The 14693-nt window shown below is 46.1% G+C and overlaps 1 protein-coding gene across 2 annotated transcripts in view; it reads left to right on the forward strand.

The window, feature by feature from the left end:
• The first annotated feature begins 14401 nt into the window (after window positions 1–14401).
• The window catches only part of SLC6A13 (solute carrier family 6 member 13), a 48323-nt gene continuing 48031 nt past the window's right edge, over window positions 14402–14693 (forward strand). For both annotated transcript variants that reach the window (XM_008160667.3, XM_054719711.1), the window contains exon 1: window positions 14402–14603. In XM_008160667.3, coding sequence (XP_008158889.2) covers window positions 14402–14603 — 202 coding nt within the window. The remainder of the gene's footprint in view (window positions 14604–14693) is intronic.

Genomic DNA, 14693 nt, shown 5'->3' on the forward strand with positions numbered 1-14693 from the left:
GAATTTCTTGATTGGTGGAAACCAAGAATTCGGTCAGCAATGCAGAGCTATTGTTGACACAAACACAAGACTAGCCAATCAAAGGACGAGCCATGACGTTCTGGACACTCCAGCTTGACGGGATGTTAAGAACTTGGAGAGCATCCAAGGAAGAGCAGTGACACCGTGGGTGGGGTAATAAATAAGAATGTTTAAGGAAGATGAAAGGATTTGTGATTATTTATCTTGGAGAAGAAAGGCCGAGGGTGGCTTTTAAAAGAGTGTCAAGCCTGCCCTAGCTGATTTGGCTCAGTGGATAGAGCATGGGTGCAGACTGAAGAGTCCCAGGTTCGATTCCGGTCAAGGGCACATGCTTGGATTGCCAGCTCGATCCCCAGTAGGTGGCGTGCAGGAGGCCGCCAATCAATGATTCTCCCTCATCATTGATGTTTCTATCTCTCTCTCCCTCTCCCAAATCAATAAAAATATATTTAAAAAAATAAAAGAGTGTCAAGCCTGGCTGGTGTGGCTAGGCTGGTTGGGCATTGTCCTGTGCACTGGAAGGGTGCTGGTTCGATTCCCAGACAGGGCACGTGCCCGGGTTGTGGGCTCCATCCCCAGTAGGAGTCCATTGATGTTTTGCTGTCACATTGATACTTCTCTCTCTCTCCCTCTCCCTTCCTCTCTCTAAAAATTACTTTAAAAAATCCTTTAAAAAAATAAATGAGTGTCAAATACAAGATCAGTGCAGTACATCTTCCCTGAGGATGGCATGAAAAACAAGATAGCAGCAGCAAGAGCAGCTAGGCTTCAGGGCTTTTAACTTTAGCTGCTCATTAGAGTCACCCAGGGAGCTTTTTTTTTTTCTTCAAAGATTGAAATTACTCTTTTTAGATATTGTCTTCCTGCCCTAATCCCTCACAATAGCTCCGGGCTACAGTGTCGGGATGTAGGAGCCCTGTGGAGAATTTCTCCATTCACTCAGAGCCCCTGATCACTGTTAATCAGCCAAGCCCTCCTGCTGAGACTAGTTACATAAATGCTGCAAGCTTTCCTCTCTGTACTCTGGGAATCAGACAAGAAATCAGGGAAATAGGGATCAGAAGAAACTGGATACAACTGGAAAAGAGTGACAATTAACTTTCTGGAGTTAAAGAAAAAAGATATGATTTTCCTCCCTTGACAGGGAGGGCAGAGTAATGAGGGAGGATTGTAGAACACATGCTGATAGGAAAGAGAGCCTTCTCATTAGATTTTGAAAAAATATTCTTCAGGTCTGATGAAATTTTCAGTGAAAGTAATATTTTTCTTGTCATTTCATTACTCACCTCTTGTCCAAGAAGGTTATATTTAATTTCATGGGCCAGTGATAGCACAAATAAACACAGTGGTAGAGCTGGCTTGTTAGCATCTCCCCGCCCCCTTTTACCCCTCTCCCCCAAGTTCAAGTGTAGCATGAAATTATAAATAATAGACTTTAGAATCCTACGTGCCTAAGTTCAAGTTCTGGCTCTCCCATTTTCTAGTTATGTGACCTTAAGTAAGTGATTTAATTCCCTCTCAGCCTGTGTTTTCTCATTTTTAAAAGGTCAAAATAACCATCTCTGCTTCATAGGCTTGTTCTTGGGGTACAATGAGACGGTGCATGTGCCAATGAGATGGCACAGTGCCTGGCATGTTGAAGTGCTTAATAATCATTAGTAATGGTGATGAACAATGATATTAATATTCTTTGTTGTAAGTTTTATTTCTTTAAGACTTTTGCTTATAGAATTTAGGCTAATTATCCTATCTGAAATTACACACAGCACAAGAGAAGTTAACAAAGTTTTCAGTAACACCAATGGTTCCTGAGGTTGGCTGGCTGGCTCCACCCCCTGATCAGGCCAGTTCGCTGGCCACAGTGGGCATCATAGCGACCTGTCATTGGTCGTTCTGGTGGTGATGGATGCTGGCTTTTTATATATATAGATTAATTGTAGACTTACAGAAACATTGCAAAAATAATACAGAGAGCTTCCATATATCCTTCACCCAGCTCCCCTAATGTTAATGTCTTACATAACCACAGTGCAATTGTCAGAACTAGGAAATTAACATGGGCTGAGTACTATTAATCAAAAACTTTATTTAAGTTTTACTAGTTTTTACTAATGTCCCTTTTTTGTTCTAGCATCCTATCTAGGATCCTATCCAGAATCCCATTTAGTTCATTTAGTTTTTATTTTCCCTTAGTCCCCTGTAGCCTGAAGATGTTTCCCAGTTTCCTTGTCTCTCATGGCTTTGATGATTTCGAAGAGTATGATCAGTTCTTTTGTGTAATGTCCCTCACTCAGGGTTTGTCTGTTTTCTCATGACTGTGCTGAAAAAAATTTTTTTTTTTTGCAAGAACACCACAGACATTTTATTGTGTCCTCCTTAGTACATTGTCTCATGAGGTTTGTGATACAGATATTGATATTTTATTATTGACTAGAGGCCCAGTGCACGGAATTTGTTCATTGGGGGGAGGTCCCTCAGCTCGGCCTATGCCCTCTCACAGTCTGGGACCCCTTTGGGGATGTCCGACTGCTGGCTTGTGGCTGGATGGCCTTCTGCTGCTGCATGGCCTGCTGCTTGAGCTTTAGCAGCTGCTGCATGTGCATGGACTGAGCAACCACAGTCTGTCCTGTGAACACTATTGAGTGGGTGAGTCAAGCGTGGAGGCAGGCTCACCCTGAGTTCCCTGTGCTTCCCTGAGTCACTGAATTGTTCAGACTGACTGCCTCTACAGAGAATGGCACCAGGATCAGGCCTAAGCTGGCAGTCAGACATCCCTCTTGCAGGCCAGGACCCCTCAGGGGATGTCTGACTGCCAGCTTAGTCCCAATCCCCACAGGATCAGGCCTAAGTCGGCAATCAGACATCCCTTTCACAGTCCAGGACCCCTCAGGGGATGTAGCAGTGTGCCAAGTGGCAGGTGGCCAGGGAGGAGCCTGAATCAGGGCTAGGCACCGTGCTGCTTGCACTCATCCCAGCCCGCTGTGCCTGCTGCCACAGCTTGGTAGTGCTGCCACAGAGTCGGGAGAGACTCCCACCATGGCAGCTGCACTTGCCAGCTGTGAGCCTGGCTTCTGGCTGGGTGGTGCTGATCACGAGGGGGCAGCTCCTGCATTGAGCGTCTGCCACCTGGTGGTCAGTGAACATCATAGCAACTGGTCGTTCTGGTTGTTCCACTGTAACAGTTGCTTAGGCTTTTATTATATTGATGATATTGACTTTGGTCACTTGGTTAAGGTGGATTTTACCTAATTTCTCTACTATGAAGTTACTACCTGTCTGTAGTTAATAAGTATCTTGGGAGAGATACTTTGAGACTATGTAAACTCTGTTCTTCCTCAAACTTTCACCTATTAATCTTATTTATTTTTATTTTAAAACTAGTAGCCCATTGCAGGAAGATTCCTGCAATAGGGCTTCCTGCTGTGCTCTCCCCTGCCCCGCCTGCTTGCCTCCCTTCTCCGCTGGCCCCGCCTGCTTGCTTCTCCGCAGCTTCACTCCCTTCTGCAGTGCTTGGCTTCTTCCTACGCTGTCTTGATATGCAAATTAACCACCATCTTGGTTGGGTTAATTTGCATACTTGCCCTGATTGGCTGGTGGGCGTGGCTTGGGCGTAGCGAAGGTGCAGTCAATTTGCATATTACTCTTTTATTAGGTAGGATATATTTTTATTGGTTTCACAGAGGAAGGAAGAGAGAGAGAAATATAGAAATATCAATGATGAGAGCGAATCATTGATTGGTTGCCTCCCACATGCCCCACACAGGGGATTAAGCCCACAACCGGGAATCAAGTTGTGACCTCCTGGCTAAACTACTGAGCCACGCTGGCCAGGCACCCATTAATTTTAGTATTCATTGGTGAATCTTGTTTTTAACAATTATTACAGTGGTATTTGATTAATGATTATTTTATATTTCCTTATACATTTTGAATTGAACCCTAGTTTTCAGAACTCTAGTTTTCTAGTTTGTTTGTTTGTTTGTTTATTTTAGTATAAACTCATGAATGTATTCCATTCTTTGGGTTATAATCCAGTACTATCATTATTCATTTTGTTGCTCAAATTGTTCCAGATTTAGAAAACCATAATTTGTTGTTTAGTTATTATTCCACTTGCTCCTGTCTTTCCTGTTAGTGTGATATTTGAAAAGAGATAAGGAAGGTCAACAGGGTTCTCACCTGTGATTAAACAGAGCTATGCCTTTAATGTAAAGGTCTCCAGGTGAGAGGAGCCCACCACTTCCTACACCAACCCCTTCCAATGCTGAGACTAATGCTGCTCAGAAATATTCTTTTTGAAATGAACCATGCTCTTTATCCAATTTATTCGCTCTTGTTCCACTCCCAGTAGAGACAAAAACTTGCTGGGAGAGTATATCATGGCATATGATCATTGAAATATGCTCAGGGCTAATTTGATAGGAGCCACACCTCATAGCCTGCTCTTTGAATGGTTCACGTTGTTTCACACAGATGCTGGGGAGTTATCATTGCTAACAATCTCCAGTGAGTCTTAAAACTTATGCAGTCTCTTGAATAAGAACTCTTCAATATTGACTCTACTGTGACCTGTTTTCAGGTTTCCTGACCCTGCATCCAGGAGACCGAAGGATGATGGTGGCATGAAGTAGACAGAAGACTAATCATGCCTGATTGTGCTAAACCTCCAACAGGGAATTGTGATGAACTAACACTCATCTTCCAGTAGTTCTCAAACTTTTAAAAACTACAGTCAATCTAGGCAGGGCAAAAGACCCATCACATCCTATGTTACAGAGAAGAAGAATTTAGGGATAACAAGGATTTGGAGAGAAATAAAGCAACAATCAAAATGGCAATTTGGCAGCAGTTATATAAAAAACAAGATCAACAAGTAAAACCAAACATTTCTAAATATAAGAGCAGCCACTCAAAACCAACTCAGGCTGATCCTGATGGTGCCTGATGATCCCCGTGTCTTTCCTGGAAACTAGAGATTCCAAGTGTTCACATGTATGAGGACATAGGAGGGCCGTATGCCATTGCCAAAGGTGTATGGTGTCCCAGCTTCTTAGAGAATGAATCTGAGTCCTCAGTAAACTCCAGTTATCTCATAATTTTAGATTACAAGTGCCAGAATTTCCAGTGCTTAGTAGCTCAATTAATAGGTCATTAGTCTTTCAACAATAATGATTTAATTTAAAAAAATAGGTCATTAGTAAGTGCCACTCACTGAAAAGTAAAAATGGGAGCTTAATAGCATTGCCTTTGAAGATGAACTCTTTTTGAATGAATTTGCAACCTCTCTCAGAAGACCCTTTTGGTCTATTGCTTTATTTTACACAGTTAAATCAGATGGATGGATGGTTATAAGAGAGTAAAAGGGGCAGCTGAAGCATCCTATCTAATAAAAGAGTAATATGCAAATTGACCGTACCTCCGCCACAACAACAATCCACGCCCACCAGCCACTCAGGAGCGAGTATGCAAATTAACCCAACCAAGATGGCTGTGGCCATGGAGCAAGCAGGAGGCTTGGGTTTCCCCGGCAATGAAGGAAGCCAAGCTTCCCGCACACCCTGGCCGGCCCAGGCCTGCACTCAAGGCTACAAAGTTTCAATTATAGAAGATAAATAAATCCCAGATACCAGGGCCTCTGCTTGGGTTGCTGGGGGGCGTGGCCAGCCTGAAAACCACCATAGGCCCCTCGCCCAGGCCATCCCATGTCCCAAGGGAACCCCCACCCTGATCCGGGACACCCTTCAGGGCAAACCAGCTGGCCCCCATCAGTGCACCAGGTCTCTATCCTATCTAATAAAAAAATAATAATATGCAAATTGACCGTCACTCCAACACACAAGATGGCTGCCCCCATGTGGACACAAGATGGCCGGCACAAGATGACCAGCAGGGGAGGGCAGTTGGGGGCGACCGGGCCTGCAGGGAAGGGCAGTTGGGGGGGACCCAGGCCTTCAGGGGAGGGCAGTTAGGGGTGACCAGGCCTGCAGGGGAGGGCAGTTAAGGGCAAACAGGCTGGCAGGGGAGCTGTTAGGCATCAATCAGGCTGGCAGGAGAGTGGTTAGGGGGTGATCAGGCTGGCAGGCAGAAGTGGTTAGGGGCAATCAGGAAGGCAGGCAGGCGAGCAGCTGAGAGCCAGCAGTCCTGGATTGTGAGAGGGCAGTCAGACATCCCTCGAGCGGTCCCAGATTAGAGAGGGTGCAGGCTGGGCTGAGGGACATGCCCCCCTATGCATGAATTTCATGCACCGGGTCTCTAGTAAGAATAATAATCTCCATCAGGGAAACCAAGATGGCGGCATAAGGTATACACCTGTATGTGCTGCCTCTCACAACCACACCAAAACTACAACTAAAAGACAAAATGACTATCACCCAGAACCAAGGGAAAGCTGGCTGAGTAGAAGTTCTACAACTAGAAGGAAAGAAAAAAGCACATTGAGACTGGTTAGGACGTACAGAGGCATGGAAAAGCAGAGGTACGGAGGAGCGCAAATCGGGCTGGCGACTGGGTGCGCTGTTTTTCTCAATCCAGAAGGAGATACAAGCTCCCTACTGCTCTGAACTCCAGTTTCCAGCGAAACTCTGGGGACTCAGACTCCTACGGGGAGAAGCTAGACTGTATGACATCAGGTTAGAAAGTGAGGGTGGCTTTCTTGCAGAGGTGCTTGCAGGAATCATTGTTTACTGCGCTAGGGCACAGGATGCGGAGATGCAGAGACACAGAGACGGCTGACTGGCAGCCATTGCTGTTTGCTCTACCCTGGTGATTCCCTGAGACCCTGCCCCACCCAATTTACAAACCCACCCAAACTGTGCGCAGTGGCTTTTACATATGAATGGCCTGCCCTTTCGCAGCTTAACCTAACAAACTGCAGCTGGGTCAAACAGTGCCAAAACTTCCAAACCCCAAACAAAGAGGAGAAATCTGCAGATCTCCCTGTAGCTCCTGCTGGGTGGCCTCAGACAGCAGCTGACTTGCACATTCTTGGAGATCCAGGAGCCAGTGTACCTAGTGGTCAGTGTGAGATGATACCAGATTTCAACTCCTCACATCCATAAGTGACACACTCAAGAGGCAAACTCAGTGAGCATCAAAGCCCACTGAAGCAAGTCCTGCTCCATAAGGGTGTCTCCAGCACAGTAGTTCTTCCATTATAGACACTGCGGGTCCTCACAGCCAATTGGCCTGGAGATCAATTCTTTCCACTATACCAACAGCAATCAAGGCTTAACTACAACAAGACTGTGCACCCAGCCCACAAAGGGGTGCACCAAGAGTGTCCACCTCAGGTGATTGGGGAGGCTGAGCCACTGGGCCCTATAGGTCACCAACCACACAAAGCCACTCCATCAACACAGGGAAGCAGCCAAAATGCGGAGACAAAGAAACATGTCACGAATGAAATAAATGGATGAAAGCAAACTACTGGATATAGAGTTCAAAACCACAGTTATAAGGTTACTCAAGAATCTTCTAGAAACATCTGAGAAACTTAGTGAGACCTTCAAGGATCTTAATGAGAATGCCACAAAAATGGAAAAGGACCAGTCAGAAATTAAGCATACACTGTCTGAAATAAAGAATAATATACAGAAATTCAATAGTAGACTAGAGGACCCCAAGAATCAATCAAACCAAAGATTTAAAATATGAGGAAGCAAAAAACACCCAACCAGAAAAACAAAAAGAAAAAAGAATCAAAAAATATAAAGATAGTGTAAGGAGCCTCTGGGACAACTTCAAGCACACCAACATCCGAATTATGGGGGTGCCAGAAGAAGAGAGAGAGCAAAATATTGAAAACCTATTAGAAAAAATAATGACAGAAAACTTTCCCTATCTGGTGAAAGAAATATACTTACAAGTCCAGGAAGTGCAGAGAACCCCAAACAAGAGGAATCCAAAGAGAAGCACACCAAGACACATCATAATTAAAATGCCAAAGGCAAAAGACAAAGAGAGAATCTTGAAAGCAGCAAGAGAAAAACAGTTAGTTACCTACAAGGGAGTGCCCATACGACTGTCAGCTGATTTCTCAACAAAAACTATGCAGGCCAGAAGGGAATGGCAAGAAATATTCAAAGTGATGAACAGCAAGAACCTACAACCAAGATTACTCTACCTAGCAAAGCTATCATTTAGAATTGAAGGTCAGATAAAGAGCTTCACAGATAAGAAAAAGCTAAAGGAGTTCATCACCACCAAACCAGGATTATATGAAATGCTGAAGGGTATTCTTTAAGAAGAGGAAGAGGAAGAAAAAGGTAAAGATAAAAATTATGAACAACAAAGTGACAACAAATACATATCTATCAACAAGTGAATCTAAAAATCAACTGAATAAAAAATCTGAAGAACAGAATAAACTGGTGAATATAATAGAATCAGGGGCATAGAAAGGGAGTGGACTGACAATTCTCGGGGGGAAGGGAGTGTGAAGGGTGCGGGAAGAGATTGGACAAATATCTTACACCTATGGATGAGGACAGTGGCGGGGGGTAAGGGGATGGGACGGGGGGCGGGGAATCGGGTGGAGGGGAGCTTTGGGGAGAAAAAAGAGGAACATCTGTAATAATCTGAACAATAAAGATTTATTAAAAAAAATAATCTCCACCAGGCTCCCTAGGGATTATGATGTACTTCCCTGTCCCTGCTTCCATGCCCTAAAGATAGATGAGGGGTGAGAAAGACAGAAACTCCCTTAGACTCTCTGCTTTACCTTCCTTTCCACACTTTGGGATCCTTTCAGGCACATTGTTATTATCTCATTCAGTCCCCCACCCCCACCCTCACCCTTAACCCTCACCCAAGACTTATTCCTTCTATTTTTGCTCTGGGGTCTCCCATCACCTTCAAGAAAACTTCCCTGCTCATTGTGAATAGGTTCTTAAGGATAAAACATAGCTACCTTTTGAGGGCTTGCTATGCATGGTCCTTTATATACAGGACACATTATCTCCTGAAACCTCACACAGCCTTGCAAGGTAAAGAATATTCTATCCTCTCCATGGATGAGACAAGAAGACTTGCAGAAGTTGAACACCTTGGTCAACAAACTGGAAGGCGACAGAAGCAGGACTCAGCAGCTCCTGCCTGGACCATATGGCTCCAAAGCCTAAGCAGCTTTCCACTGCATTGCGCTTTGGCCAGTGGTGAGCGGGGCCTCTTCCCTCCACCTGAAAGGAATGGTCCTCTACTCAGCCCAGATGCCTCCTGGCTGCGCCTGCCTCAAAGCAGAGCTCCCCTGACTGCCTCCGCCTCCTCTTCACAGCCAACTCCTTGCTTATGATGGGTTTAAGGCTTTGTTTTATTTTAAACATCAGCACTTTCTTTTCTTTCTTTCTTTTTTTTTAAATATATATATTTTTTATTTTTTTACAGAGAGGAAGGGAGAGGGATAGAGAGCTAGAAACATCGATGAGAGAGAAACATCGATCAGCCGCCTCCTGCACACCCCCCACAGGGGATGTGCCCGCAACCGAGGTACATGCCCTTGACCGGAATCGAACCTGGGACCCTTCAGTCCGCAGGCCGACACTCTATCCACTGAGCCAAGCCGGTTTCGGCAGCACTTTCTTTTCATGATTGGTTTAAAAATTATTTAAAAATCAATTCTAGCACATTATTTAAAAATTCAAACAATACTGAAGCTCAAAAAGCAGAAGTGAAAATATCACTTTACATCATCTCCTGCCTCCAGCTCTATTCTACAAATGTAGCTACTATGAGCCATTGGATGAATATTTTTTCAGACTTTTCTATGTGTATATCCTCTCTCTACATATAAAAGCCTAAGTGACCATTATGATCAGTTGGCTGAACAACTGGTTGCTATAATGTTCACTGACCACCAGGAGGCAGACACTCAATGCAGGAGCTGGCCCCTGGTGGGAAGTGCGTTCCCACAGCCAACCTCCCATGGTCCCTCCCCCGCAGCCGGTCGGGTGGTCAGTGTGCTCCTACAGCCAACCTCCTGCAGTCCCTTCCCCTGGCTGGCTGGCCCTGATGGCCCCCGATAGGGACTGGGCAAGACAGCCCCAATTGGCCCTGTAGGCCAGGCCAAGGGACCCCACCTGTGCACGAATTCGTGCACCAGGCCTCTAGTCCTACCTAATAATAGAGTAATATGCAAATTGACCGTACCTTCGCTACACCCACAAGCCACGCTCACCACCACGCCCACCAACCACTCCCACCAGGGAACCGTTGCAGGGACGTTGGGGTGCGCCTGAGCCCAAGGCAGGGAAAGCCTGGGGCACCAGCGGGGAGCCTGCACGGATAGCAGGCAACCATGGGGGTCGGCTCCTATGATCCATAGCAGGGAGGCTGGGGTGCAGCAGAGCCAAGGCCACCGCCCGGGGCCAACCCTGAAAGAAGGCAGAAGGCGGTGGCCACAGCCAAGGCCTGGGTCCCCGGTGCCGGCAGAAAACTGGTGCAGGCAGCCAGGTGAATGAAGGTCTATTGCACGAATCTTCGTGCAAATGGGCTGCTAGTATATAATAAAAAGCTAATATGCAAATTGTCCCCTCGACCAGGAGTTCAACCGGGAATTCAACTGGCCGGCGCCCCCCAGCAGATCGGCCCCCCACTCCGATTGAGGGTGGGGCTGGCCTGCCAACCACCCACAGCCCTTCTCCCCGCCCAGCCTCAGAGGCCTGGTGCATGAAATTCATGCTCAGGTGCAGTTCCTAGGCCTGGCCGGCAATCAAAGTGCGAGCATCTGCATCTGGCGTGGAAGAGCAGGTCCTAGCTGACCTCTGGGCCCTGGGCAGCACCTGGGCCTCCGGGCCCCCGCGCGCCCCCCTCCATCTGAGTCACAGCACCCAAGTCCACATGCGGAGATGTGGTGAGCGCAGCTGGACGCTGCAGGCCGAGGTGCAGCGTGGGCCTCTGGGCTGCCCAGCGGCACTGAACGGAAGCCGGGCAGGCAGGGTGCTCTCTCCCGGCTGGCCTCACAGACCGGCTCCTGTGTGAACCCCTGAAGTCCTGGAGGCTGTGGCCTGGCTCACCCAAAAGAGGCCGTGCAGGTACAGGGTGGGGTCCTCCTGGGCACCCAGCACCTGAGGGGGAGGCGGCGAGGGGAGAAGGGGGAGGCTTCCCCGGCATGAGCCCTGGCATCCTGGGGGAGGGTAGCAGGGGGAGTGAGAGCAAGCTCAGCAGACACCCCGCATTCTCACTGCACCTCTGTCCTGTCACCCCTGCCCCCAGGTAGCCAGTGAGGGGTCGCTGATGCCCACCATGTTCTTCATGACCCCCTGGTGGTCAGCGCACATCATAGTGAGCGGTTGAACTCCCAGTCGAGGGGACAATTTGCATATTAGGATTTTATTATATAGGATTGTGTGTGTGTGTGTGTGTGTGTGTGTGTGTGTGTGTGTTTAGGAAGTTTTTCTCACTTCTTAGAGTTGCCATAATCTATGTATCTTTATCCTAAATCATTGTCCATTCCAAAGCATAAGCTGTAAAGAATAAGATAAATGTACTTTTAAATTAATCTGTATAGGCTTGACCAAAGGAACATCTATTCTTGCTGGATTTATAGGAACACTTGAATAGGAGAAAGGGATGGAAGGCAGGATCCCTCTGGAGAGCCCACCAAGAGGGGAAGGGCATGTGAGCTCCAGGGAGGAGTGTGTGCTGCAGATAAGCTCACAGGCAGTTGGCCTGACCTGCCAGGGCGTGAACACACTCCACGGGCTGTGAAATCACTCACGTGTGAGTTGTCTGGTGCCAGGGGAAGGGGGATTGTAGGAAGGGGAGGCAGGAGGGCAGAATGTGGGCTGGGCCAAGTTTAGAATTACAAGTGCCACAGGGGAGTTGGAACCACACTTTAAATAGCCAGCACCTTCCCCTTCCCCCTTAGATAATTCTTCTCCCTGTGCCTGGACCTCTGGCAGCAACTGCAAGAAGGTTAGTAACATTTTCTTCTCTTCTTTTTCTGTTTCTGGGTCTCAGACTACAGGTTGGTGGGATCCACAGGACTTATAATCGAAGGGCTTTTTGAGGCTCTCCTAGAAAATGTTTCTGACATTTATGTGTGCCCATGCAAAGAGTATATGCTATTTTCTTTACTTTCTGAAACTTTAGTGGTTGTTGACTTAAGGGACAATGTGATTTGGAGAAAGAGAATCCTAGATTGAGAGGGAAGACATTTGGGTTTAATGCTAAGAAAATGAAGGGTTTCTTCTCTGTGAAATGAGTTAAGATTGAAGAACATAAAAAGTTTGATAGTATTGAAAGAAAAGAAAAATTTAAATACCTGTGATTCTACTAAGTGATTTAATCCTTATAGCTAAGTATATCCTATCATTCTCACTGTTACGGATGAGCAAACTAAGACTCAGATTACTTATTTTTCCTGAAGTCAGGCAGTAAGTGATATGGCTCAAAGCTAAAACCTGAATCCAGGCTTGTTTGACTCTATTCCTAATGTCCTTTCAACTGCCCAAGGCTACCTCTGAGAAGCAGAACCTTAAGGAGGCCAAGGGACCCAGGATAGGGCTACTGTTTCTTAGGGGATCTGGGAGGAGGATGAAGTGGAGGGAGATGGAATTCCACCCTTGGAAGACATCATCAGAGGCTAAAGGGAGGCCCAGAACCAGCGCAAGACATTAGGCAACCTTCTCTAAATGACTGAAGAGTCGTCTTGGAACCAGCTGCTTGCGTTTCTCCTTCTTATTCCACTAACAACCTCTGGAGTCCATTCCCTATTTATCAAATAAACAAAGGTCCTACTGTTTCCTGATGTTCTGGATCCCTCGGAGAGTCTGTGTCCAGCTGGGGCTCCTGCTGAGAAAGTTCTGCTAACAAGAACTTCTCTTGAGGTATAGGAAAAAGTCCATTTGCCCACTTTTCCGGAAAAGGAGCCACTGTATACAATCAGGGGAGAGTCATTAGAAAATGCTTATATTCGACATGCTGATAAATCAAGGCAGCCAACGTAATCAAGAAATGTAATTGAAAAAAACAGGAACAGAGTGGGTTTAGGTCCTGGCCGTGCAATTACCAGCTGTATGGCAGCAGACACACTATTGAACCTCTCTGAGCCTCAGTCTCTGCATTTACAAAGCAGAGTAACACTGCTTACATCTCAGGGTTGTTGTGTGGATTAAAGAGATAAATGTATGTAAAGTGCTTTTTCCGTAGTAGTTGCTCGCTATATATGAACCACATCTAATCTTATCCTCAATCCCAATAACAGTCTAGAATAGGACAGTGAAGGGTTTAGAATTCTTATTCTTTATTCGTTTTGTGTTGTCTTCTCTACTGTAACAGTTTCCTACATTTGTTATCACCCAAAAAGAAGAGAGCCCAGAGTTCTTCTTTTCCTTTGGCTGATTTCAGAGAGAGATGGAGGAAGCAGCTGGAAAGATCCGCTCACCTTATTCAGGGTTCCTGGTCCCACTCAACCTCTCTCATTGCTTTGGAAGGAGTTTTTTAAAAAAACTGGTTTACGAAATAAAACATGTTCTGTGATAAAAAGTGTAGAAAATATAGATAAGAAAAATTCCTATAATCCAAGGAGAGAAAAAACATTTTTCTGCACATCCTAATCTTGCAATGCATATAAATATAAAATATTTTTCCAGCATAATCATATTGTATGACCTATTTTATAACTGTTTACATTTCACATCTTATGAACACTTTTTATTCATTACACTTTCTCCTGCAACACAATTTTTAATGATTATATAGTAGTCCATTGTGTGTATGTAACCATAATTTATTCATCTATTTACCATTCTTAAACATTTATGTACATTCTAATTTTTTGGTGTTAAAAGCAATGAATATCCTTAAGCCAAAATCTTTACCCACAGTCAGAACTATTTTCTTTGAATAAATTCCTGCAACAAAAATTAACTCCCCTCACCTCCCAAGCAGTACAAGCTCTTACAGAGAATGGGCCCGAGCACTTCTTGTCATCTCCTTGTCTCTTTGTCAATAAGAGACTGAGTTTTGAGGATTTATAAAAATCCCATCCCTTCAATCGTCCCCAGCATACAGACTAGAGAAACTAAAGCTCATGCTAACACAGACCCGGGGAGTTGTGGGGTGGCAAGGAGAACGTAGACCATCTGGAGCCTGTGTGAGTTCTCCCACGTCCACAAATCCCAACCCAAGCGCCTGTGTGATGGAAGCAGCATCTGTACTTCAGTATCAGCCTTTCCTCCCGGCACAGGAAAAGAATATATATTTTCACCCAGCCTCTACCCATAAGAGAGGCTAAGGGGGACCTGGGTCCGCAGACAAGGGAGCAGGAGTGCACTCTCTCCCAGTGCACTTTTTCCCTTGGACATTTGCTGGTGAAGGATGGGGAGCGTTTTCCTCCCAGAGTTCCCAGGTGACAGAGTGCCCTGCTTGTTTTCCAGGTGGGATGGACAGCCGGGTCTCGGGCACAGCCAGTAATGGAGAGACAAAACCCGTGTACCCTGCCGTGGGAAAGGCAGAGGAAGATGGCACCCTGGAACGCGGGCACTGGAACAACAAGATGGAGTTCGTGCTGTCAGTGGCCGGGGAGATCATTGGCCTAGGCAACGTCTGGAGGTTTCCCTATCTCTGCTACAAAAATGGGGGAGGTGAGCGCCACTGCACCACCCACCAACCCTGGAAGGAGGTGTCCCCATCGCCTGCACTTACTGCCCCTCTGAGCGGTCCCAGAGACACAT

The sequence above is a fragment of the Eptesicus fuscus genome, chromosome 7 (genome assembly GCF_027574615.1).
Source record: "Eptesicus fuscus isolate TK198812 chromosome 7, DD_ASM_mEF_20220401, whole genome shotgun sequence".
Lineage (NCBI taxonomy): Eukaryota > Metazoa > Chordata > Mammalia > Chiroptera > Vespertilionidae > Eptesicus > Eptesicus fuscus.